Source organism: Heteronotia binoei, chromosome 1 (assembly GCF_032191835.1).
Source record: "Heteronotia binoei isolate CCM8104 ecotype False Entrance Well chromosome 1, APGP_CSIRO_Hbin_v1, whole genome shotgun sequence".
In the NCBI taxonomy this organism is placed as follows: domain Eukaryota; kingdom Metazoa; phylum Chordata; class Lepidosauria; order Squamata; family Gekkonidae; genus Heteronotia; species Heteronotia binoei.
In genome coordinates, this window is record NC_083223.1 from 25,413,040 (window position 1) to 25,440,069 (window position 27,030).

The 27,030-nt window shown below is 41.9% G+C and overlaps 1 protein-coding gene across 2 annotated transcripts in view; it reads left to right on the plus strand.

Annotated features, from left to right (window-relative positions):
• FERMT1 (FERM domain containing kindlin 1) overlaps positions 1-27,030 on the plus strand; it is a 124,092-nt gene that overhangs the window by 76,048 nt on the left and 21,014 nt on the right. For both annotated transcript variants that reach the window (XM_060232676.1, XM_060232667.1), the window contains exons 4-9: positions 1,836-1,976; positions 5,844-6,057; positions 7,752-7,854; positions 12,544-12,651; positions 22,526-22,654; positions 24,476-24,525. In XM_060232676.1, coding sequence (XP_060088659.1) covers positions 1,836-1,976; positions 5,844-6,057; positions 7,752-7,854; positions 12,544-12,651; positions 22,526-22,654; positions 24,476-24,525 — 745 coding nt within the window. The remainder of the gene's footprint in view (positions 1-1,835; positions 1,977-5,843; positions 6,058-7,751; positions 7,855-12,543; positions 12,652-22,525; positions 22,655-24,475; positions 24,526-27,030) is intronic.

A 27,030-nucleotide genomic window follows, 5' to 3' on the forward strand; every position in this document is an offset into this window, starting at 1 on the left:
ACCACAAATAATAGTTACAGAGTGGATAAATTAGTTTGACCTGGAGAGGTCTACGTGACTTAACTTAGAGAATGCAATCATTGTTTTCTATGTTTGTCAAGAAAAGGTAGGAAGTACCTGTGTGGTTCACTGGTATTTATACATGTCTCAGCATTCCTGCTAGGAAGTCTACATAGCACATAGGCTTTTAGACAGAATGATATAACAATAATTGAAATACCAAAGAAGTATTTCACCAAAGAACTAAAAGAGTTCTGTTGCATAGACACTGGACCAATGTACTTTTGATCACATACATGCCTCAAAATCTTAGCCCTCCGTATAGTAGCCATTAAACAGGTGCAGTGACTGCAAAAACTTCATGAGGAAAGATGATTTGATACCGCTGTCAGTATTGACAATATGTAAGTAGACAACGTTCAAAGGCAAGATAGGAACATTGTCTCTCAAGCAGGGGAGTAAGCTGCACGGAAGGGAGGAAGGGTTCTGTGTCATTCCCCTCCTATGGTTTTAAACTATAGCCCCACCACCTACTTCCTGCATGTGAGTCTGCTGCTGCCACGTCTAGTTTGGCACTAATGTCATGTTCTGACGCTTGAAAGTGAACATCTTCCATGAACAAGCTTCAGTCTCACATATTGCGTTCTCATGACAAAAAACCTTTTCCTTGGAGGAGTAAGTTAACTGGCTTCTTGTTAAGATTAGTGATAAGCATTATTGGTTATCAGGCCCAGATTGGTTATCACTGCTTACTTCTTCAGAAGTATCTGAAGAAGTAAGCAGTGACTCATGAAAGCTCATACCCTACCACAGATGTTTTGGTTATCACTGCTTACTTCTTCAGATACTTCTGAAGACCACACAGGTACTTCCTACCTTTTCTTGACAAAGAAAAACACAGAAAACGATTATTGCATTCTCTAAGTTAAGTCACATAGAAGTATTTCACCAGAAGTATCTGAAGAAGTAACTCATGAAAGTGACTCACGAAAGTTCATCCCCTACCACAAATGTTTTGGTTATCACTGCTTACTGTCAAGAGTAACTCCATCTTTGTTCCTCTTGCCATATGTATCCAATTAGCTAACAATTATACAATGCTAATGCTGTGCTTGCTACGCTGGCTATTGCTTTGAAGCATCCCCACTGCTTATCTGAAGGGAGGGTGGCCTGTCTGGGAATTCGAATGTTACTATGCAACCAAGGTCAAGGGAGCTGGTGGAGAAGTAGCCGAAGGGGTAGATAACAAACACCTGGGGTGATGATAGAAGTAGGAGGGAACCCGCGCAAAACCCCCGCTTAGCTTGGCATGCTTTGCTTGAATTGTAACGGTCAGGGTAAGGGGTTATAAGACCTGGGAACTGGCGGGAGAGCCAGTTTTGACAACGCCTGTATCTACCTATGATGCTGGAATAAAGATCTTGAACTTTACTCGTCTTTTCCTTGCCTCTGGGTCTGAGACTTACTTCTTCAGAAGTATTTGAAGAAGTAAGCAGTGACTCATGAAAGCTCATACCCTCCCACAAATTTTGCAAGTCTTTAAGATGCTACTGGTCCTAGACTTGTGAGTGACATGTTCTGGAAGTGTATCCTTAATATCATAAATGTGTCCTAGAATGTTTTCCTGTGGAAAGAACTATAGATTGTTTGTAGCAGCGTTCATTGTGGTTACTGTCCTTGAGACACTGACCTTGAGTGAGGTGTGTGTGTGTGTTTTGTTTAAACAAAATCTTGTAAGAGGGACTGGAGTGGTTTCTGAAAGATTTGTTGGTCGTTTTGTTAGTCTGGTCTTTTGAAAAGCCGCTGTAGCTCTTCCTTCTAAAATTCTGTCACAGGTATTAGACGAGCGGAAGAACTTTCCCTGCTGAGGCAATCAGAAGACACAAAAAAGAAAAGGAAGAAAGACAAGAACAAAGAACCAGTTATAGAAGATATTTTAAATTTGCCCCAGTCCCCAGGGAGTTTAGGATTACCAGGTAAGAGTTTAAAATGTCTTACTGAATTGTTTTTAACTCTTTTTTTAATGAAAAAGAAAAAGGAAATGATTCTTTGCTGTTTACCACTATTTAAAAAGCTGTAGGCCAGGGTGTCAAACTTATGAGGGCTGGATCTGATATAAATGAGACTTTGTTGGGATGGGCCACATGTACCATAAAATGTAATGCCAGATAGTGGAGATATAAACTTTATAAAGGACACAGACAAACGCAATTAATTTTTTTTAAAAAAAAACTTAATATATGCTTAAAACACTAGCACTCTTGCAATATTTTGTTTAAACAGTCTCTGATAACTGACACCTTTTGCTCTGAATTATTGCATCAAAATCTGGAGACAATGTCTGTGCTATAGCAATCTTGAGTATGCTGTTCAGTGTGTTTGTGTGTAAGTTGCCAACCTACTTTTGATTTATTGACATTCATTGCAGAAATCTCATGGTCAGTGCTTTGAGCCTAAGACCCAAGGGACAACATGAAATGGCTGAGCATTGTAAGCTTTTGTACACAAGTTGCTTCATGTGCTGGTCAGCCAATGGAAAAAAATAGAGGCTTTGCTCTGTAGCTCCTGTGCAATTGAGCAAGCCTGGTAAAGCAAGCTGTGATGCAGAAGGAAGCATGAGAGAGAGAAGGAAGCAGATGACAGTGAGTTGCTTGCAGGCCTGATAAGAGCCCTCTGGGGACCTGATCCAGCCCTTGGGCCACATGTTTGACACCCCTGTTAGTCTTGCAACAATGGAACAGCCACTTTGTCCATGGGGTCGCAAAGAGTCGGACTCGACTGTGCGACTGAACAACAACAAAATGTTCTTTAGGCTGGAAGAATTCTTCAGCTTTGCTCAGTGAAGTGGTAGGACAGGGAATCAATCTCACCTCCCATGTGTGTGGCCAAGAACAATCCTCATCTCTCCCCAAATCCCACCATCTTTTTGTTTGGTGACATACCAACAACTTCACAGGTAGACATTGTGGAGTTTTGGACATTTGGAACTGGAGGGCTAGCAGCCTGTATTGGAATCAAGGTTAAAGCAAGAAGGTGAAGGAGAGTGGGAAGTCAAGCAACATCAGTATGGACATTTTAGAAAATCAGAACCAAAAATTTGGTCTCTAGGAACAGCCAGTGATTAGTTTGGGGAACCACAGCAGAGGAAGAATGGTGTGCAGTTAGGTGCTGAAGAGCTGGTGATCAGGCAGCAGTCAAAGCTCCAAACAACTTTCTGAGTTTAGAAATAGATGCTTTGATCCCAAAAAAGCTGTGGAGCAAACTGGAGATAATACAGAGAGAGCCGCAGCAGCAGCAATGAACAATTTCTTGCATGAGCCTTACCTAGAAGTAACATCTGGCCAAGGCACAACTCATAGACCTTGCCAGTGACTACTAGTTGTTGGGTGTGAACATGAAAATGAAATCACAGTATAATTGACAGTGAGCTAATCACAAAGTGTGTTTCTTCTGGATAGCAACTTATATTTAGGCACTGGATGATATGAGCTAAGCCATTGTTGCCAGACACACAGGGTGTAAGAAACTATCTAAATCAGAATCCCTAACAGAGCCTTGTTGGTAAAATGTGGGGGGAAATGGCACACCCAGGCTGATTTCTTCACCGAAGTAAGACCTTGCACTGTAGAGGATAGAGAAATCTTACAATGATTTCTTATTTACTTTTCATATCAGTTAATCTGCAGTTTATATTTGTAAAGGGTTGCACATCCATTTGCCTTGTTCGTCTTCACAAGAACTGAGTCTGATTTACTCAAGGTCAGTTACGTGTTGTCGAGATTTGAACCAGATCTCCCAAGTCCGATTTACTATCCACTCCACCCTGCTATCTTACACTATTTATCATGTTTTTAGCCAGCCCTTCCTCCAAGGAGCTCAGGGTGTGTATACAGTGTCTCATTTTTATCCTGACAACGACCCTGTGATATAGCTTTGATTGAGAGAGTGAATGATCACATAGTGAGCTTCCGTGGCAGAATGGAGATTTGAACCTGGGTTGCCCAAATCCTGGCTGACCCTCTGACCACACTGTCTCTCAGAAGAGCCGTAAAGGTTCCACTCGCCCAATCTGCTCACATTGGTTTTACTGCTATTTGGGGCAAAGCAACTCTGTTAGAACAGCTAAGCTCTGCCATTTCTTCATCTGTTATTGCATCTCTTCTCTAACTTTCTCAAAGGCATTAATCTATTCAAAGTAGGTCACATCAGTTTTGGGAAGGAAGGTGGCATAGAATGGCCCTACTTCATCAGATCTCGAAAGTTCAACAGGGTTGGGGACTTGGGTGGGAGATCACCAAGGAAGACTCTGCAGAGAAAGGCAGTGGCATCACAAAGGTGACAAAGACCAGTGAGCACAAGGTGTGCCTGATTTGCTTGGGGGAAGGTCATAATGTACTGGCATATTCCATCTGCCAGCAGTCCACTCCCAAAGTTAGAGCTGAGAGAGCATCACAGTTAAAAACCGCACTGTGGGAAAAGGCTCGTTCAGCTTCTAACAACCTGGCAGTTAAACGGTATACCCAGGTGAAGCAACCGATAGTTCCAGCACCACAACTGTGTTTCAGATATGCATCTTGTGTGACATCTGTGGTTTCTACTTGTTTGGTTCTGCAGTTCAGTTGGACTAGAATGTGTTCCAAAACACTGGAAATGGCCCCGAACAGGTGTACATATGAACTACCTGCTAAAAAATATGTTGAAGTCTTAGCATAAATTGCACATCAGGACCCTTGACCCTCACAATTAGATAGGAACCAAAATCTGCAGTTTCCAAGACTGCAGAGACAGAACCAACACTACAGACAGTTTCACATACTCTGTCCCCGGTTTACGTCTGGAGCACAGATCCCAAATTATCATGACCCGTCTTCCCAGTGGGTGCAGGGAGACCAATGTGAACAGGAACTATTTTGTGACCAACCGCAATGCGGAAGGGAACATTCTGAATTTTTGGAACCAAGCATCAGATGGTTCACCTCACCACCAGATAAATTAGGTTGGTAGTCTCCCATGTGGGACTGCACAGACACAGACCAAATATTGTCTGAAAAGAAATCACATGACTTACTATTTTTGTCCTCCTCCATTTTATATTCACAACAGCCTGTGTAGTAGGCAGTTCTGAGGAATTGAGAGATAGTGACTAGCCTGAAGAACAGTTATACACACTCTCTCTTCCCTCCAAGGTTGCCAGGTCTTACCTGGCTCCTGGTGAGGAATGTTTCTCACACACATGGCACAATGATATCAAAAATCTTTACCCAAATTCTAGAGCATCCCCCATGCAATGTGCCTGGCTTGATGACATCACTTCTGGGTGACATCATCGCACCAGGGCATCAACCATCCTTGAGCACCAACAGTGCTCTTCAAAGGTGGGGATTTCCTTGCTGGCCAGCTCCATGCTGGCAGGTTGGGAGCCCCAAAACGGGGGGAAACCCCACCCCCAACAGGAGGCTGAGAACCCTACCTCCCTTTTTAAGAGAATGCAGAATTTTTAGCCAGAGCTTGCTCAGCTCCCTGGAAGACTAGGGCCCTTGGAAGTTTTCCCCTGTAGTCTCACCCTTACAACCCTGGAAATGTGTGGCATGTGTTTGCATATAAAGGGGCCTACAGAAAGCCATTTTGCCCAGGCCCCCTCAAAACCTGAGGCTTTGTCTGTTTTACTACTGAGACTTAGAGGCAAACTGAACTTTAATGTGGCCATAATGTACTTAGATGACTTATATGGAGTCATGTGATCTTGCAGCGATGAAGTTCTGCCTCTTTGTAGAAAATGCTCTTACTTTTTGACATTCAATGCTGTCCCAGACTGAGTGGTTTTTTCCTGTCTAATATTCCAGCAAGTCCTGGCTTATACAGCAAAACCATGAGTCCCATTTACAGTCCAACCAGTGGTACGCCTGACTCTTCGACACTTGCATGGTTCGGGGACAGCCTGCTAGCCAAACAGAACTGGAACAACCTTGCTTCCAACCAACCCATCTGTACACCAGAAACACTTGTGGAAATGTACCAGCCCCGAACTTTAGTTGACAAAGCCAAGCTCAGCGCTGGGTAAGGGATGCCTCTGTTAAGCATCTGGATTAGTCAGTTCTGAAGAGGGAGGTGTCTGTACAAGGCATTTTCACATAAGGTATCTTCAGACTTGTATAATTTCTGTCAGAAAGTTTGAGCCCCAAAAATAGAAATGGTCTTCTCAACATAACTCTTTCCTGTTCCATTTTATCCTCACAACAACAAACTCTTGAGGTAGGTGAGGCTGAGGGAGAGTTGCTGGCCCAAGTCACATGATGTCTTCTGTTCCCAATCCTGGAATGATGGTCCACTTAAGGCTGATTTCCACATTAGGAAAGACAATTTTGCTTCAAAAAATGGCTGTTATTAATATAGTGCTGTTAGTGTTAGTGTAGTTTGGTATCTAAGCAAAGGGGCAGGGGGTAATCCTTGCCCAAAGGACCTTACATCAAGATTTCCTCAGTACAGGAAGAAGTCTCTAGAAGGTAGAGATAGACGGACCCTGATCTGGATGGCCCAAGGTGGACTGAACTCATCAGAGCTCAGAAGCCAAGCAGGGCAGCCCTGGTTAGTACTTGGATAGGAGACCATGGGGTTGCGACACAGAGGCAGGCAGTGGCAAACCACCTCTGTTTGCCTCTTGCCCATGAATCACTTGCAATTTGATGGTCCTTTTTGCTCTCAGAGACAGGAGAAGACAGGTAAATACAACAATGATGGACGGATGCGAGCAAATTTGCATTTGTTTATTTATATTCTGCTTTTCTCCCTGAGCCCCATGGCGCAGAGTGTTAAAGCTGCAGTACTGCAGTCCTAAGCTCTGTTCACGACCTGAGTTCAATCCCCAGTGGAATCTGGGTTCAGGTAGTTGACTCGAGGTTGACTCAGCCTTCCATCCTTCCAAGGTCGATAAAATGAGTACCAGCTTGCTGGGGGGAAAGCATGGATGACTGGAGAAGGCAGTGGCAAACCACCCCGTAAAAAGTCTGTCGTGAAAGCAACGTCACCCCAGAGATGGAAACAACTGGTGCTTGCACAGGTGTGCAGTGACCTTGCTGATGTTAAGCAGGTCTGTGTATGGACAGTGCCTGGACAGGCAACTTCCTGGCAACCCTCAAATTCCAGGCTGGGAAAAAAGAAAGAAAGATAACAAATCTATAAAACCCAGCCAGGGTTTCCTCAGCCGTGAATGAGGCTTTCCTTAGTGAGTGACATTCCTGTGTCCAGAATCACTCCACAGCATCCTCCACAGTCATCGATGTTGCTTATTGACACTTCTGCACCCCCTCATGTATCTCCTCTCATGCCTTTCCCTAGAAATATTTAAAACAGAAATAATAAAAATGAACTTGAGTGTGTAAGGAATATTTCAAATGGATTTTAAAATATCCTCTATCGGAAGGATCATGAAATTTTGCTTGAATTTTTATGTGTGCTAAATTGCAAGAGGGCCAAACAACCCCAACAGTTGCAGAATGCAATGTTTGTGAGAGATGGAAGAGTCCTACGCCCCTTCCCTAAAAAAATATTTTATGTGCCATTTGATATGCCTGGTCTGAGAAGAACTGGAAAACGTCTTGGTCATTAGGAAGTGGCAGCTTGCTGTGTGCAAATCTTAGAAGCTGAATTGCTTCTTCAGGAAGCAATCCTGAAGAGCTGTAGTTTTAAAAATTTCCCATTCACCTCAGCTGGGTGGAACTCATTTTTTGTGTGTGTTTTTGTCTTTCTTCCAGGTGGCTAGATTCATCTCGATCGCTTATGGAACAAGGGATCCAGGAGGAAGATCAGCTGTTGCTACGCTTTAAATATTACACATTCTTCGATTTGAACGCAAAAGTAAGAAACTTGCAGAACATTCCTTCAAAGTTTGTCATATTTTTTAGTGTAAAAAGCACAGATCAAGGTTTGTCTAGAAATGTATATTTTATCTCGTAGTTACCCAGGTGTGTTTTGTACCTTCTATGTATTACCATACCATCCCAATTTTGTTTACATACATTATGTAAAATAAATTGATCTAATTACAAAGGAGAAGCCACCTCACCTGCCAGGGTTGCATAAGGCAAAATACACAAACATTCAGATTGAAGAAAGTACAACTGTAGTGTTGAATCCAATCAGCTCTTTCAACTCTCTTTCACTCAGTTCTCCTCCTTACCTCAGCTACTGTGCCCCATGGCTTTTGTACACACAGGAACCATGCTCCTCAGTAGAATCATTTTGGATACACAGAGGGAACTGCTCCTTCCTTTTTCACCTGCAGGAAAGCTGGTTGGATTCAACTGGTGGCTTCCAACATTGAATCATGAAACATGAGAAAAAAAGGCAATTGCATTTCCCTTGAAAATTCATTTTGGGTATCACTTCTCAGTTTCATAATTTTGTTTCATGATCCTAAAAGAATCTGTTTCTTGTTTCTTTGCAGGTAAGGTGTTTGTTTGTTTTCAGTTATCTAGCACTTCTTCGCCCTCACCTGGCTAGCATGATCTCATCAGATCTCAGAAGCAAATGGTGCTTGAATAGTACTTGGATGGGAGACCACCAAGAAAGCCCAGGGTTGCTCAGACAATAGCAATACAGGCAAGGCAATAGCAGGCAACTATTAACTACAGGCAGGCAATAGCAAACCACCTTGTCTTTTGCCTTGAAAACTCTATGGAGTTGGTTGTGACTTGATGGCACTTTACACACATTCACGTACAGAGAGAGACAGAGCACTTCTTGCAAGTTCTTCCTGAGTAATACTAAGACTGATTCTGCAGTAGCAGTCACTCTGCTCTCAGGCTTCTGCTTTCCCCGGCTCATCTGATGGATTCCCCACCTATTGCTGCACGGCTGCGTTTTGACCCACATCTCCCTCCAATTTCCCCCACGTCTTCCTGATCTTGTTTTTAGAGAACAGGAAGACACGGGGGAAATCAGAGGAGACGCAGGTCAAAATACAGCCATGGAGCGACTGGTAGGGAATCGATTGGCTGAGCCAGGGAAAGCAGAAGCCCAGGGGCAGAGCAACTGCTACCGCAGAATCAGTCTAACTTTATGCATTCTAGTAACATGATTGACAGCCAATGTTCCCTATAATCTGCAGAGTCTTGTGAGCAAAAATTCTACTTTGTGAGCAACTGGTATTAAAGTTGTGAGCTACTGGCCTTATAGTTGCGAGCTACTGCATAAATTATTGTGCTCTGAGACCATTTTTCCTGAGCTAAGACAAAAATGTGTGAGCCGGAGGCTAAAAATCTGTGAGCTAGCCCATACTAACTCAGCTTAGAGGGAACACTGCTGACAACACAGTCCTAAGCAAATCTCTATCCTACTAAGCCCACTGACTTCAAATGGACTTTGAAGGCTAAAATTTTGTTTAGGATTGCATTGTTAAAGATATAAAGTTAGTCTCACACTTGTATGCTATAGTAGATAACAGAGAAGCAAGAAACTGAATCCAACCCCTTTCCAAAAATATCTTTTCTGCCATATATGGATAGTATTCTGTTTCACCCAAATTTACTTTGATCATTCCTGTCATCGTGCCAGACTTTGGATTTCCATTTCTGATAAAAAATATCAACCCAGTTTGAAATTTTATGGAGCCATTTTGTAGCAGATCAACATATCAGGGATGTGATTCCCACAATTCTTTTACAATTGGCTGTTATTGAAGCTGTTTGCAGATCAAATGGAAGAAATTGAAGTCAAAAACAAAAACAGTGAGCTTTCTAATGAGATGAGAGGGAACAGCTGTCTTGAAGCTGCAATCTGAGTGCTGATCTTTATGCAGATAAACAGTAAAAATCCTGCCCCTGTAACTCCTGCCCTAACATGTGCCCTGGTTTCCAAACCAGACCATTACAGTTCTGCACAGCATTGCACTTGGAGACAATCTTAGGAAGGAGTCATAGCTTCTCCTGCTGATATATTCTTTAATCTTTGGCAACAGTGCTTGAAACTGAGCTTCACTGGCGCAGGATTGCTATAATTATGCCATATCTGAACCAAGTTGTTGCAAGTCACAGTCAGACTACATGAGATAAGGAATATTTTTCATCATACCTCCTGTTCACTCCCCTCCCCTGCACAATTACTGAGGAGTCCTTAAGGCAGTGATGCTGGGGGCAAGAGGGACTTAAATCTTCCCCACTGCATTATTTCCTTAATTTAATCTGCCCCCCATACACACGCACTGCTATTAATCCCATAGGTGACAAAAGACAGGTATGATAATGGATGTCTGGTTTTTTTTCATTGCAAAGGTTAATGCAGCTGTGGGAAGAAAACACTTGAAATCAGTAAACTGGTGTGGGGTGAGGGATTAAAACCTGCTCTTTTAATAATTTAATCTGCCACACATACACACAGTTACAGCTCCTATTAATTCTGTGACAGAAAAAAGAAAGGTATAACTTGTATACTTGCCTTTTTCCATTGCAGTGTTTAATGCAACTATGGGAAGAGAGCAGTTTAAATCAGAAATTTAAAGCTGGCATGGGGGGCACCACTATATGCACAGGAGCTGGTCATATCTCTACACCACTAATGTATTACCTCAGTGTTACCCATAACTCTCTGGGGTTATGAGAGCATAGGGACATTCAGCTCATCAGCTGCCCAGACCTGTGGCACAACTGTGGCTCAGAAGCCATGCGTGGCTTTCATGGAGTTCAGGAATATGAGTAGAAACACGGAAGTTCTGATTCTCATATGTGTTTTGCGAGTAAAATAGGATATGGTTGGCTGAGAATACAATCCTAGACATACTTTTAGTAGGGAGAGAGCCCCATTGACCTCAACAGGACCTACTTCTGAGTAAACATGCTGAGGTTTGCATTTAAACTGCAATTAGTTCGGAATACAGGCCCGTAGCCAGAAAATTTGAGGTGGAGGGGCCATGGAGCCCAAAATGATGTCACAAACTAAAAAAAAAATTAAAGATAAATTTAAAAGGTCAAGCAGAGAAGGCAGGGGACGTCTTCAGGACTGTCCTTGCCTTTCAAAAGGCCCCTAAAGGAAAGCTGGAAACCAACAAGAGGGGGCAGGTGAGATGAAAACAGGACACGGAGGGAGGAGGAAAGCGAAGTTCCCCCCCTCCTCTGGAAGTGTGATTTTCTTCCCTTTTGTGCTCTCCACCCCCCCCCCCCCACCGCCTGCAGGAGTTGTATACACTTTTAAAGGCCCCCCTCCCTTTTTAAAAAGGGCTAGTTGGATGTCTTTGGGTAATGACGCCTTGGGAGCGTGGTTATCGCTGGTTGACATAGTAACTCCTCTGCACAGAGTTGGGGGCTTGAGGGGCTGTTTGGTGTGGCTTGCCAAGCTGCCTGCATGGACTGGTGGGAGGGACCCAGGCAAGGAAAGACGCTGCTCAGTCTTTGGTGCTCCCGACACTCTCTCACGGCTACCTTGCCTCCAAATGGGAATGCCGAGTCATTAGGCAGAGAGCTGCCCCAACTCAAACTAGCTTCGCCCCCCCTCTGAAGGAAGTGGAACCCAGCTCTGGAGTAGGAGGGTCATGGCACCTGGCCTGTTTTGCCTCAGGGACAGCCACCTCCTGCTGCTGCTGCTTTGGAGCCGCTTGGAGGCCCTCCAATGGAGGGGCCATTCTGGTGGAAGGGGGGGTTGGATGCAATGGCCTGCCTCCCCCCCCGGGCCCCACTGTAGCTACAGGCCTGAAGACAGCAGTGCATTTATTGATCTGGCTGTATTGGCTGCTTAGAAACAAGCAAGTTCAATTGGAGGGGCTGGTTATGAAACTTAAAACCCTTTGTGACCCAGAACCTATATATCTGAAGGACTCTATCTCTTCATACACCCCTGTGCACCAAGGGTCCTTTACTTGCCATCTTTTGACTGCTTAAGATAACCCACCTGGAATCTACTGAAGCCTCTTGGTATCTTTTCAGTGGTAGCTCCCATTTTGTGGAACAGGCTCCCTGAGGAGGTGAGGGTGGGTTATCCTTAGAAGCTTTTCAGAGGTGCAGTAAGGCTGTTTTATTTGCTAGGACTTTTAATGGGGTTTGAGCTGCAGTCATTTTCTTGAGGGTGGGGAAGGTTTTGTTTCATTAAGGATTATTGTAATCATAGGAGGATTTTGTTTTATTAAGGATTATTGTAATATTCTAATGTATGTGGCATTAGTGCTATGGCACAGGCAGTAGAGACGACTCCTATGATTTTGGCTAGGACATACAACAAAGGCAATAATCTGTAATTGACTGCGGATAACCCATTACCCGTAGACTCAGACTTGCATCCCCATGTGATGCTACTGTCTCCTTCCCAGCTCAGGAGGCAGAAACCATGACCCTAGGGCATGTTTACTAAGTTGCATTTAGTTCAGTGGAATTCACACCCCAATGCAAATGCATAGGATTGCCTAAGGGATAAAAACATTTGTCATGTGGTGAGAGGGACGAGTGGGTGTCTTATACTAAACAATAGAGTTTAAAGCCGTAACTTGGTGGCATATTTATTTGAAATATTTACTAGTACTGACTTAGGACTTGCCTCTAAGTGCTGCACTTTTTTTGCCAGTATGATGCGATTCGGATCAACCAGCTGTACGAACAGGCCCGATGGGCTATCCTGCTGGAAGAAATTGACTGCACAGAGGAAGAGACCTTCATCTTTGCTGCATTGCAAGTATGGACTCGAACATTAAGTTGCCAAACCAGTTTTCTTGTCAGGGCAGGCACCAGCCAAGACAGGAGCATGATGAAGGAATCCTGTATTGACTGTTCTGTGTGAGCCCTGCACACACTTTCAATAGCAATTTGCTAGTTTGCAAATGCCGTTTATGCCCATGTAAATTATTAACAGATACCTCAATCCTGTATGACATTTGGAGGTTAAACTTTTGTAAAGCTGCTTTAACCATACTAAAACTGAAATGCAGAATATCCTGGAGCGGGGAGAGTTGTACGTGCTTCCATTTCCAAAGCAGTCAGACGTTGTAGGAGCCACACAGTGTGGTTTCACTTCCTTTGGAGGAGAGACTCCTGGAGACTTACAGTGACTTTGGAATCATAGAATCATAGAGTTGGAAGGGATATCCAGGGTCATCTAGTCCATCCCCTGCACAATGCAGGAAATTCAAAAATACCTCTCCCCCCTATCCCCAGTAACCCCTGCTCCATGCCCAGATGGCAAAAAACCCTCCATGATCCTGGCAAAACTGGCCTGGAGAAAATCCCTTCCTGACTTCAGTGTCTGTCTTATTTTCAAGCTATGCAAATGGATGCAAGGAGGCACCCTTCTAGGTGGCAGCAGATCTCTGACCCCTGCATGTGATCCTTCGACAGCCACATGTGCATCCCTCGCCCATACTGGATCCCAGTTTCCAAATGACTGCAGCTAGCAGCTCTCAGCTTCCAGTCTATCTGCCTTTGTCTGACTCTGCCCCAGAAGTGAATTTCCCAATCAAGACATATTCCACATCTGTTAGGGGAATATTCTTCTTTAGTCAAAACCATAGCAATAGATATGGCAGCAGTATTCAGATCAACAAGCACAGTACGCTCTTAGAGCTCTAACAGGAAATGATCATCTTTTTTTGTCCCATCTGTGAGATGCAAACTGTATGCTTTTGCAGCCTGTGTTTGCCTCTGTACCTGCAGGAAAGGATGAAGAGGCTCTCTCTCTTCTTTGCTTTGCAATTTATTTTATTTTTTTTTTTACATTTTTTTTTATTATAACATTGCACAACAACAAAAAGAAGACAACAACAATAAACAACCAAAGAAATAACAACTAAACAACAATTCAGCATTTACAACAATAACAACAACAAAAAATATGTTATTCATAATCCTATATACATTTTATCTTCTGGAGCGAATATACAAGAAACTAAATATTTGTAATATTAATATCTCTATTCAAGACCATTCAAATCCCAATTTTTTTGCCCATTCATACATTGGATACCACGTTTTCTCACACTCTTCCATGTTCCCGTCATTCAATCTACATGTTAACATATCCATTTCTGCAGCATTTAAAAGATTTAACATAAACTCTCTTTTGGATGGTATCTGAGACGTTTTCCAATATTTAGCAAATAAGGTCCTCGCTATTGTAATAATATAAAACAATAACTTTTTCGCTGTTTTAGATATAGGGATTTTACATATGTTCAAAAGGTACAATTCTGGCACATGCGGGATATTAATCTTTAACATCTTTTTACACCAAAGCGAAACTTGCACCCAGTATTTTTTTGCAAGGTCACATTTCCACCATATATGGAACAAAGAACCTTTTACTTTACCACACTTCCAGCATTTATCCGATACATTTGGGAAGGCTTTGGAAAGCCTTTCTGGGGTAAAATACCATCGATGAGCCATCTTATATAGATTTTCTTTTAGCTGGGCAGATTTTGTCAATCTTAAATTCTCTTTCCATATTTTCTCCCATTCGCTTAATTCGATGGTATAACCAAAATCCTGTAACCATTTAATCCAATTTTCCTTCACATTTTCGTCTTGCATTTTCAAATCGAGTAACCAGTTATATATTTTTGAAGTAAGCTTCCAGTCAGTTCCTAGTATAATGCAATCAAATTCATTTAACTTTTTGGAGAATCCTACTTCATTGTCCTTTTTATATCTTGATTTAACTTGCATTTTAAGCCACCAATCCATATCCACATTTTCCTCGATTTTCAATTCGTGTTTGGGATCCAGTAGCGATTCATAAGTAAGGTGGTTTCCCCAACAAAAAAGATTGGGGTGCACTGAAGCTTCCACTGGGGAGAGCCATCTGGGAGTATATCTATATACTTGTTTTTTAATTTCAGCCCAAATCTTGAACAAAGACTTTCTTATTTCGTGTCTAAAAAAGATGCTCCCTTTTTTGGGGTCTTCGTACCATATATACGAGTGCCAACCTTTAACAAGGTCCGCACCTTCCAGAGTTAAAAGTCTTTTATTTTCTAATAACAGCCAGTCTTTGATCCAAGTCAAGATGCACGCTTTGTGGTAGATCTGCCACTCTGGTAGGGCAAACCCACCTCTTTCCTTCTTATCTTGTAGGACTTTCAGTTTGATCCTAGGTTTTTTGTTTTGCCAAACAAATTTTGCCACTATTTTGTTAAGTTGTTTGAAAAAGGATTTTGGGAGGATGATAGGGATCATCTGAAATAAAAACAGCACTCTCGGCAGTATATTCATTTTGACTGTTGCAATCCTTCCCAGTAAAGAGATTTGCAGTTCATTCCATTTTTCTAAGTCAGTTTTAATTTCTTTTAATATTTTTTCATAATTATCTCTTACCAGGGTTTTCAGTTCTGCTGTTAAATTTATACCTAAATATTTATTTATTTTTTCATAGGCAAATCCTGATTCAACTTCTAATTCAGATATTTGTTCTTTCGTCATATTTTTAGCTAAGAACTTAGTTTTTTGATAGTTGACTTTGAAACCTGCTACTTCCCCATATTGTTTTAAGGCAGACATCAACTTTCCAATTGAGGAGTTTGGATTTTCCAACGTAATTAATATGTCATCAGCAAAAGCCTGCGTTTTATAGATTTCCTTTTTAATTCTCACTCCTTTGATTTCCGAATCTTCTCTGATCATTTGCAGTAACGGTTCCAATGCTAGAACAAAGAGAATAGGGGACAGCGGGCAGCCTTGCCTTGTGCCTTGCTCAATCTTTATTGGGTCCGTCAGGGAGCCATTAACATTTATTCTCGCTTTTTGGCTTGCATAAATAGACCTGATCAAGTTTACAAAGTTTTCTCCACAGCCAATTGATGTTAAGGTTTTGAAAATAAAGCTCCAATTTACATTATCGAAAGCTTTCTCTGCATCCAATGAAATTACCGCAAGTTGTTTATCTGGATGTTCTTTATAGTATTCCAGAACACTCATTAATATTCTAACGTTTTGTCTCATTACTCTTCCGGGAATAAAACCAGATTGATCTTCGTGTATAATATTCGGGATAATCTTTTTAAGCCTGTTTGTTAGTATGGTCGCATAAATTTTGTAATCCACGTTCAGCAATGAGATCGGTCTGTAATTTTTAATGTCTGTAGGTTCAGTCCCACCTTTATATATTAATGTAATTAACGTCTCCAGCCATGATTCAGGTATTTTAGTTGTCTCTCTTATTCCTTCCAAAACACGTTTATATGGTATTAAAAGCACCTCTTCAAAACACTTATAAAACTCAATCGGCAAACCATCTAAACCAGGAGTCTTATTATTTTTCTGGCCTTGAATCGCTTCCACAATTTCTTGCATTGTTATCGGATTTTCCAGAGATTCCCGTTGCTGGTTTGTAATTTGTTTCATCTTGGCTTGTTTTAAATATTCATCTTGCTGGGGCTCAGATACTTGCTGGTTCTTATATAGCTTCAGATAAAATTTCCTCACAATTTCTTTCAATTGTTCCTCTTTGACCATTTCTATTTGGTTCTCATCCTTCAATGATCTGATAACTTTTTTTTCTCTTTCTTTTCTCAGCTTGAAGGCTAACCATCTACTAGTTTTATTCGCGTTCTCAAAGTAATTTTGTCTAGTCCATTTTAGTTTCCTCTCAAGCTCCTCTGATAGCAGTAGATTTATTTGGTGTTGCAAAGCGTGGATCCTTGTTTTAATCTGTTCTGTATTATTTACTTTTTGGATGTTTTCTTGTCTACGTAGTTTGTCCAATAGATCATTATACTTTTGGGTTCTTTGTTTCTTTTTTTTAGCTGAGTAGGAAATTGCTAAACCTCTAAAAAAAGCTTTAAAGGCGTCCCATATTATTTGGATTGGAGTATCATGTTCCCGATTTTGTTCAAAAAACACTTTTATCTTTTTTTTTAGTCCAATACAAATTCTTTATCTTTTAAGATTTGCGTATTTAATGTCCAACGAGTCCTGGGGGTTGCCTTTCCCAGAGTTATCTGTATTGGGTTGTGGTCAGCAAAAACTTTTGGAAGTATATCGGCCTGTTCCACTGCTATTGCCACTGATATTGACATCCAACACATGTCCAATCTGGACCATGTATCATGCACTTGAGAATGGAAGGTAAAGTCTGACGTCTGGGGATTCTTCATTCTCCAAGTATCCACCAGGTTGAGTTCATCTGCCATCTTAAAGAAGGTTTGGGGAAGTAGGCCACGCAGCCTTTCCCCCCCCCCTTTCTTCCCAGTTTTTTTATCTTTAAGAACGTCATGTACAGCATTGAAATCTCCCAGGATACAATAACTTGTATTTTCAAATTCAATTAACTTCTTATACAATTCAGCAAAGAATTTATCTTGGTTGTTATGGGGAGCATAGATGTTTCCTATAATCATCTTTTTACCTTCCACTTCGACTTCCACCAACACAATTCTGCCAGAACCATCACAATAGAGTAGCTTAGAGTTAATCCATTCTTTCACATATATAGCTACTCCTCTTTTTCTCCTGAGATCGGAAGAATGGTAGAGGGTACCCAATTTCTTATTTTGTAGATATCTTTGATCTTCCTTTTTGATGTGTGTTTCTTGAATACATATTATGTCAGACTGGGTCTTCTTGAGCTGAAGAAATATCTTACTCCTTTTATGCGGTTCATTTAAGCCATTGATGTTCACTGATATTATCTTTAGTCCCTTCTTATCCATTGTTCTGTCCTAGATTACTATCTAATATCTCTCTTTTCTCTTTCGATGCTTGCGATCTTGTCATTATTTTTCCATTTTTCTTCTTCTTTGTACTTTGCCTATAGGTGCTGCTTGAAGCTTCTTCTCTTTCTTGCTCTTCTTCCGTTTCAGTCTCTTGATTATCAATATATTCCATCCAGAACTCTTGCACTTTCTCCGAGGATGTTATGTTGAATCTTTTACCTTGGTACACGAAAAAAATTCCTTCTGGTATCAGCCATTTGAAGGAGATGGATTGGTCAACCAACCACGCCACTAGCTTCCTGTAGCCTTCTCTTCTTTGTCTTACCCTCCAGGGAATATCTTTCATGATTTTAATCTTGTTTCCTTTCCACATTATCTCATTTCCTCTTGAAGTTCTCAGGATCTTCTCACATGTGGAAACTCTCATAAATCTTACGTGAATTTCCCTTGGGAGGTTGTTCTTTTTTGTATATGCCGTTGCTATTCTTTTTATCCAATCAATTTCTAGGCCTATATCCTTCATCTCCTGTTCCCCATCTGGGTTCAAGATCTCTTCAATTATTTTATGTAAATCTTCGCCTTTTTCTTCTTGCACATTTTGAAATCTCAGTTTATACATCGCTTGGTCCATTTCCATTTTATCCAGTCTATCCTCTAAGTCTGATGTGGTGTTTTTAACTTCTCTCATCGAAGCAGCCATAGTTTTCCCCTGCTCCTCCAGCACATCAACCTTAGCCGTCAACTTATGTGCTTGTTGTACATTTGCTAGGACTTGCCTTTGAAATTCATCCATCCTTTCATTTGTTTTTCTAATATCTTCCTTTAATCCTGCCTGAATCTCTTCCAAAGCCTCCTGGTTCTGCTTAAAACCCGCCAACATTGTGGCATGTAATTTTTCAACAGCATCCTGATTCAATGCTGAAGTAGCAGATTTCCCTAGGCCAGGAGGGGTAGCTTGGGCTGGTGGTGCTTTCTTAATTTTAGGATCCATTTTAAATGCTGATTTTATCTCTCTTTATGTTCTCCAGTATTATCACAAATACCCCTTTTATGCTTTTCCTTAAATTTGCTAAAGCTTTATGAACCCAAGCAATATTAATATGAGTTCTATAGTTCTATAGTCAAGATCTCTGACCCCTGCATGTGATCCTTCGACAGCCACATGTGCATCCCTCGCCCATACTGGATCCCAGTTTCCAAATGACTGCAGCTAGCAGCTCTCAGCTTCCAGTCTATCTGCCTTTGTCTGACTCTGCCCCAGAAGTGAATTTCCCAATCAAGACATATTCCACATCTGTTAGGGGAATATTCTTCTTTAGTCAAAACCATAGCAATAGATATGGCAGCAGTATTCAGATCAACAAGCACAGTACGCTCTTAGAGCTCTAACAGGAAATGATCATCTTTTTTTGTCCCATCTGTGAGATGCAAACTGTATGCTTTTGCAGCCTGTGTTTGCCTCTGTACCTGCAGGAAAGGATGAAGAGGCTCTCTCTCTTCTTTGCTTTGCAATTTAAAGGGGAAAGAAATTCATTTGTCTCTGCTTGATTGTTGCCTAAAACATATAACTGAATATCCTCCTTTTCCCAGAATTGATCACCAATGCGGTTTCCCCCGCCAGCCAGCTGGCTGGTGACAGGAAGGAAGGAGCACATGAAATTGGAGGATCCCCTGTTCTCGTGCAGGGGTGGCAACCCTACTACTCTCTCCTTCTCCATTACTCCTTCTAATCCCCAAGGTTTTCATTGACTCATAACAATCATCAGGACATATCAACATGTACATGCTGTGAAGAAAAAATACCGACTGATGCATGACATGGAAGATAGTGTTTCCAAGTTCAGATCTTGGTTTCCAAAATACAGAACAGAACAATCGAAATGGCAGGGGCGGCCCTTAGGGAGGGCCAACCTGCAACCCACTCTCATCATCCATCTTTGGATTGCAGCCCTCAAGTCAAGAAACACTGCGCTGGAAAATATATCTAAAATAGCAGCAGTAGTATACTGCCTTCCAGGGCTTTTTTTTTTTGTAGCAGGAACTTCTTTGTATATTAGGCCACACCCCTGATGTAGCCAGGGCCTTTTTGTAGCAAAAACTCCTTTGCATATTAGGCCACATGCCCTTGATGTAGCCAATCCTCCAAGAGCATACAGGGCTCTTAGTACAGGCTGCATTGCTCAGAAACAAGCAGGTTCAATTGTAAGCTCCAAGAGAATTGGCTACATCAGGGGTGTGTGGCCTAATATGCAAAGGAGTTCCTGCTGTAAAAAAAAGCCCTGCTGCCTTCTATCTGAACCAGCTCAGCGTTACGAAACAGAGAGCTGATTTTCAAAGTCTGCATTGTGGATTGGTGCTGCAGAGCTCCCTGATGGGATTCAGGGGAACGGCTGTTGTGGTATGTGCAGGCAGCAGGCCAGGGACTCTGGAATGTGGGCAGGTGCTTCACCTGGGTGGTTTTGTTTCAAAACAGGAGTGATACATTCATATGATAGCAGCCTCGATTTTGCTTTCTGTATGTGAAGTTAGGATTTTGCATGGCACCTGTTTTGCCAAAGCAATGGGATATGGCCCTAAACTTCATACCTGTTCTTTCTGTGGCCCTCACAGCAATATGCTTAGTTAGCAAAATGCTTTGGATATATTGGACACCATAGCACCTTTTTAGTAAAGGACTAAGTAAAGTGTCTAATTCATAGAATCACAGACCTGGAAGGGGCCATACAGGCCATCTAGTCCAACCCGCTGCTCAATGCAGGATCAGCTTAGAGCATCCCTGACAAGTGTTTGTCCAGCTGCTGCTTAAAGACTGTCGGGGAGGGGAAGCTTACCACCTCCCTCAGTAGCTGATTCCACTGCTGAACAGCTCTTTTTTTTTGTAGCAGGAACCCCTTTGTATATTAGGCCACACCCCTAATTTTTTTCTAATAACCAGCCAGTACCTTCTTGCCTTTAGTTTAAAGCCATTATTGCGAGTCTTCTCTGCTGCCAACAGGAACAGCTCTCTGCCCTCCTCTGAGTGACAGCCCTTCAAATTCTTAAAAGAGAGCTATCATCATGCCACCCCCCCCCCCTCAACCTCCTCTTCTCCGGATTGAACATTCCCAAGTCCCTCAGCGTTTCCTCAAAGGGCCTGTTTTTCAGTTGTTGGCGTTGTAGCTAATGGGTTTGTCTTTGAAACATATATTATGAGCTCATCCAGTTATTTGGTCTTTTTGAAAAGAAAGTAATTATTGGGATCAATTTTGTATTGGAATATTAATTTATCTTTGAGGATGTGTATGTACATTTAAACTATTTGCTTGTCTCCATGAGGCTATCTGATGTCAACAAAAATGGACCCTCCCTGACCTTACTATTGCAAAAATATTTATATTACTACAATGGAAAGAAAAGTGCCCATCTTCCATAATCCAATGAATTAAAGACCTTACAACCTTATTAATATTTGAACATGTGACCTACAGACAGCAACTGCATATGGACTTATTTTAGATGTTTGGGAACTTTTTACAGATACTTACATTTCTTGTTTTAGAGGATGGCCATGTTGTTCTGCTGTAGAACAGCTAGCTTCTCATCCAGTAGGCCCTTAGAGATTGAGCAACAAGATTTTGGGGGTATAATTTTTGAGAGTTCAAGCTCCCTTCATCAGGTATCTTATGAAAGAAGATTTAACTCTCTAAAGTTACACCCCAAAAAGCTTGTTGGTCTCTAAGGTGCTACTGAACTCACTTTCTGCAGAAGACGGTGCATTATTTTCTGCTGTGGAGTGTGTGGTAATGTTAAGCCTGTTTCCTTCCATCTTCACGACTCCAGCTGTACACAAATCTGACCCCCTTTCTCCCATCTTCCCTGTCCTTCAGGCAGGTTTCCCTCCCTCCCTCCCTCCCTCTCTCTCTTTCTCTCACACACACTGTCCTCTGGTTAAAGTTTATTAGAAACCTATCCATTTTTGTGCATGTGTACAGTTCAAAAAACAAAAATACTATTCTAGTCAAGGGGACAAGTGACTTGGTGATTGTTGCAAGGGCTAGCTAATTAGAATTCTAATCTGGAAAAAAGGAAAAACTGGTGGCTCTTGAGTGTGATTTTCTGAAGAATGTTAAACATCTGGCCTCAGAAATTGGTGTTTATGGATTCAAAATAGACTCTTCACTCAAGCTGTTTATCTTTAGATGCACACCTATTCTATGATGTTCTTTCCAGTTATTTTAGTTGGGTGTAGGCTTATTGCCGTGGGTTACCAGCCTCCAGGTGGGGCTTTTACAACTGATCTCCAGCTGGCAGAGATTAGCTCCCCTAGAGCAAATGACTTATTTGAAGGGTGGATTCTATGGTGTTGTACCATGCTGAGGCCCCTCGCCAAACCCCACCCTCTCCCAGACCTACCCCCAAAGTCTCCAGGTGTTTTTAACACAGACCTGGCAACCCTATTACTGTCTCTTGGTAAGTCAGGAACACTTTAATTGCTGTATTTGTGTATCCATGAGAGCTCAATCATCCTAGCCCTTGTTTTCCTTAAAATAGTAACGCAAATAAGAAGAATGAAAGTAGTAGATCTCAGAAAAGAAAACGGAAATAGGAAAGAAGGGGAAGATTGGGGAAAATGGGTAAACTAAAGTGATAAGTTACTCTGAAAATGTGTTACTGGTAGGGTTGTCCAACTCCAGGTGGCGACTGAAGATCTCCCACTATTATAACAGAGATCTGTTCATCTGGAGAAAACAGCCGCTTTGGAAGGTGGATTCTGTGGCACTTTGAAATCTCTCCTATACCCAAACTCCACCTCCAAAATCTCCAGGTATTTTCCAGCCTGGAGCTGGCAAATCTTTTTTGCCCTGCATGTGAAGGGCATCAACTCCATCAGCTCCATCAACTCTGCCTTTTTATCTCTGTTTGTAGTATCACATCTGCAAGCTGTCATTATCAGGGTCACAAGATTTCACAACTGAAGCTGAAACCGATGAAGTGGAGGCAGCTCTTTTGAATCTGGAAGTAGCTCTAGAAGGTGGAAAAATGGAGAGTATTTTGGTACGTCGCACATTTGCATCTTGCGATAAAAAGAAAATCAAGACAAGGCATACAAAAGAGAGAACTCTTGCAATTTTCTAATGATGTCTCAAACAATATCCGACAGGAAAACACACCCTGAGAGTTTCATAATCACATTTCGCCTCCCTTCTGGGTGCAGGTATCCTGTTGAAATAATTGGTTTGGATCCAGCAGAGTGTTTCTGTGTATGGCATTATTTCCACCCACACACATGAATTTCTCAGCTCCCCTCTGCTGTTGCCACCTAAAATGTTGTACTTCACAGGAGAGGGGAGGTGAAAAAGTGGTGCTCCAGGGCACAAGAAATCTTTCGGGTTTTAAACAATTTATTGGTAGCATATGGTTACAAAGCTTTTCTATTTCTTAATTTTTTTTCTTTTTTCACATTAACCCATATGACATTTCCATCCCCCCTCCCTCCAATGTTGACTTCCCCGAGGTTATAAGTTCAAATCCATACTAAAGGCACTTCTGACTGCACAAAGTTCCATATATATATTCTTACAACTAAAAAATTGTCCAATATTTCTTTACTTTCCAAGTTTTCTCCATATATCCTTTAAATTTTCTCCACTCCCTTTTGAATATCTCTAGATCATAGTCTCTTAGTGTTCTGGTTAATTTGTCCATTTCACACCACGATAAAACTTTCATGGTCCATTCCCATTTCTCTGGTATTTTTTCTTGCTTCCAAAGCTGCGCGTACAAAGTCCTAGCAGCTGATAACAGGTACCAAATTAAAGTCCTGTCTTCTTTTGGGTATTTTTCTAATTGTAATCCAAGTAAAAACATCTCTGCAATTTTCTTAAAATCATAGCCCAGAATTTTGGTGATTTCTTGTTGTATCATCTTCCAGAATTCTTTCGCTTTTTCACATGTCCACCACATATGGAAGAAAGAACCTTCATGTTTTTTACATTTCCAACATCTATCCAAGGGCACAAGAAATCTTTCCATCCATAGATATGCTCCCATCACTCCCAGCAAATGATTTATTTTTATGTATGCTCTGCTTTTCTCCCCAGTGAGAACCCAAATTAGCTTTCATCATTCTCCTCACCAGGACAACAGCCCTGTAAAGTAGGTTCAGCTGAGAGTGTGTGACTGGCCAAAGGTCACCTGTGGCAGAGTGGGGATTTCAACTTGGAGTTTCTCACTCTGACCACTACGCCACACTGGCTCTCATCTTAACGCTGTGTGGACTGTGCCCTTTAGGCAACCGTCATTTTTAGAAAGACAAAATTTTATCTGCTCTTCTGACTAAAAAAGTGTGTCCATACGTACACATCTGCCTCCTGTCCCAACCACAGCCCACCCAGGGCCAGATCAAAGCCACCTTGGAAAGGCACCACTTGCAAAGTGGTGCCTAAATTCCAAAGTGGCTTTGAGGCGCTTCCTGGGCATCTGGACAGCCGGGAAGTGCCTGGGGAGCAGCCAGGAGGGACTCGAGCACTCTAGAAGCTCCTCTGGGGCGCACACAGCTCATCCCTGTTCTGAGGGCAGGCTGCATGCCGTCTGGAGGCTTCCAGTCCACTCCTGGCCATCTGCAGTCACCCCATATGTATCTTTTGGATATTTCATCTCTCCCAGTTTTAATAAGCCCAGTGTTTGAGGACCTGTGTTAAATTTGTTTAACTACTCATTTAAATTTGTCCACAGCCTGTTGTTGAACTGGGATTAAAGTAATGTTATGGGGCATGTGGCAAAAGACAGGAAGAATAATGTAGACTGATGAACATGATGTATGTAATTTATAGCTGATAATTATATTGTACTGAAATATTCCTTGGCTCTTTCTAGGAGGACATCACAGACATACCAAGACTTGCAGATAACCTCAAGTTATTTAGGTGAGTAAAAACAAATTAAGCAATTGGCAAAGTGCGGTAAAGATGTCTTTAGCTTTATTTGATCACGCTTATTTGAAGCAATCTTAAATGCAATCCTAATCAGAGATAAAAATCCTTCTAAGACCCTGGATTTCAATGGCCTTCAAAGGGTGTACCTCTGCTTAGCACTGTACTCTGATTATTCATATTGTTTTGAAAAAGGGACTGCTGGTATCTAATATGCCCATGTTAAAAAGTTGCAGAAATTCTGTGTTCCTAGTAAAGCTGAATTGTTTTTACTGCATCAAATGTCATTTCAGTAGAAATACACAGATTTACAAGGATTTCCCTTTCTATGGGAAGTTGTTTTTTCACTGGACATACTTTGAGTCTTCTGTGCACATTAGGGGGTTGCCAGTTCTGGGATGGGAAATGGGATGGGATGGAGGTAGAGCCTGGTGAAGGTGGCATTTGGGGGCGGGAGTAGGGTTGCCAGCTCAGGGATAGGAAATATTTGCCAGTCAGCAGCTTTTCTCAGCACGTGGCCTTACCCACTTTCTAAAAATTATTGGTGGGCACCAGGAAAGATGTTGGCAGGCACCATGAGTGCCGCGGCTCCCCATCAGGGACCCCAGTGGTAGTCAAACCTAACAAGAGTGTTCTGTGCTACTATTGCTGTTTGCAGTAGTATTTCTTTGAAGGGCTGTTTATAATAGAATTGAGGGCTGTTTCACAAAGGGAACAGGACTGTGCTCTCTGTTCCACTGTTCATTATATGAATTATCTTGCTTTTATGGCATTGTTTTCTACTTTAGCAATGTCATATTTTGCACAGTTCATGACATAATTTCTGATACTTTTTGTGATCTTAGTCCTATTGCATTGTTTTTTGGATGTGTCATGCTATTTGACTGCATTGTCTTACACTCTCAGCAAAAAACAGGCTGTTAATAAATAAAGCTGTTTGTTTTTCTAAAACACCAACATGGCTACCTGCAATTTCCGTCTACCTAATTGTATATGTAATTCTTAAATGAGTACAAATTATAGGTAGGTGGCAGACAGCGTGTTGACTATATTATTATCCATTGCGTGTGTAGATAATGAAAGCTTTCTAATAGTTCAGATAAGCTTCCATTATGCAGTGGCTTTATTTACACTGGTAAGTTGTTTGATGTTTCATACATTCATCGCCAATTCTATGGCATTTAAAGATTAAAAAAAGCTTTGATCTCTTCTAAGTGTTTGGTATTAGTAATTGGTTATGATTTCTCCCTAGACACTAGTTTTGCTTCAAAGGGAATTTGATGGTTATTTTTACATGCAATTTACCAAGAAGAGCAGCTGTATTTTGAGTTTGCTTGATTGATTGATTGTTTGTTTTAGTCAATTTATATTCCACCCTTTCTCAGGAACGGGCTCAGGGCGGATAACAACATAATAAAATGAGTACAAATTATAGGTAGGTGGCAAACAATTTATAGGTAGGTGGCAGATTTAAAACGTACAATTAAAATCGGAATAGTATAAAACAGTACAATGAACTATAAACAGATTATAAATAAGTTATGGATGGCAGCTCAGTTGGGCACATTTTACAACATACGAAAGGTCTAAAACAGAAGATGATATTGCAGCAGAGATAGGGTTGCCAAGTCCAATTCAAGAAATATCTGGGGACTTTGGGAGTGGAGCCAGGAGACATTGGGGGTGGAGCCAGGAGCAAGGGTGTGACAAGCATAATTGAACTCCAGGGGAGTTCTGGCCATCACATTTAAAGGGACAGCACACCTTTTTAAATGCCTTCCTTCCATAGAAAATAATGAAGGATAGGGGCTCATAGAATTCTTTTGGGGCTCATAGAATTGGACTCCCTGGTCCAATCATTTTGAAATTTGGGGGGAGAGGCACTAGATACTATACTGAAAATTTGGTGCCTCTACCTCAAAAAACAGCCCCCCCAGAGCCCCCAATACCTTCAGATCAATTCTCCATTAAACCCTATGAGAATCAATCTCCACATAGGGAATAATGAAGTGCTCAGCAGACGTTTCCCTCCCCCCAACCCCGCGTTTCTGGCAACTGTGAAGTGAGGGATTGGCCTCTCTACTCACGAGTTGCTGCCAACTTCTTCAAAGTAACACAGACACACCATCTCAAGAGGAAGCCCTTCCAATTGGAGACTGAAGCCTCCGGAAGTGGAAAGGCACATGGTCCTGTGGGGGCGGTGCTTCTCCCCGCCGGCCAGCTGACTGGGGGCGGGAAGGAGCCTGGGAAAGCCGAAGAACCCCCACTGGGACCTGGGGAATGGCAAGCCTAAGCAGAGATGGTATCACAGCAAAGAAGGTCAGCTGATGGGATAGGACGCCCACTGCCTCAACCAAAGACCCAGCAGAATAGCTCCATTTTACAGGCCCTACGAAAAGGTAGTAATTCAGTGAGGGCCTGGATCTCTGTAGGGAGCTGATTCCACCTGGCCTAAAAGGCCCTAGCCCTAGCTGAGGCAAGCTGGACATCCTTCGGGCC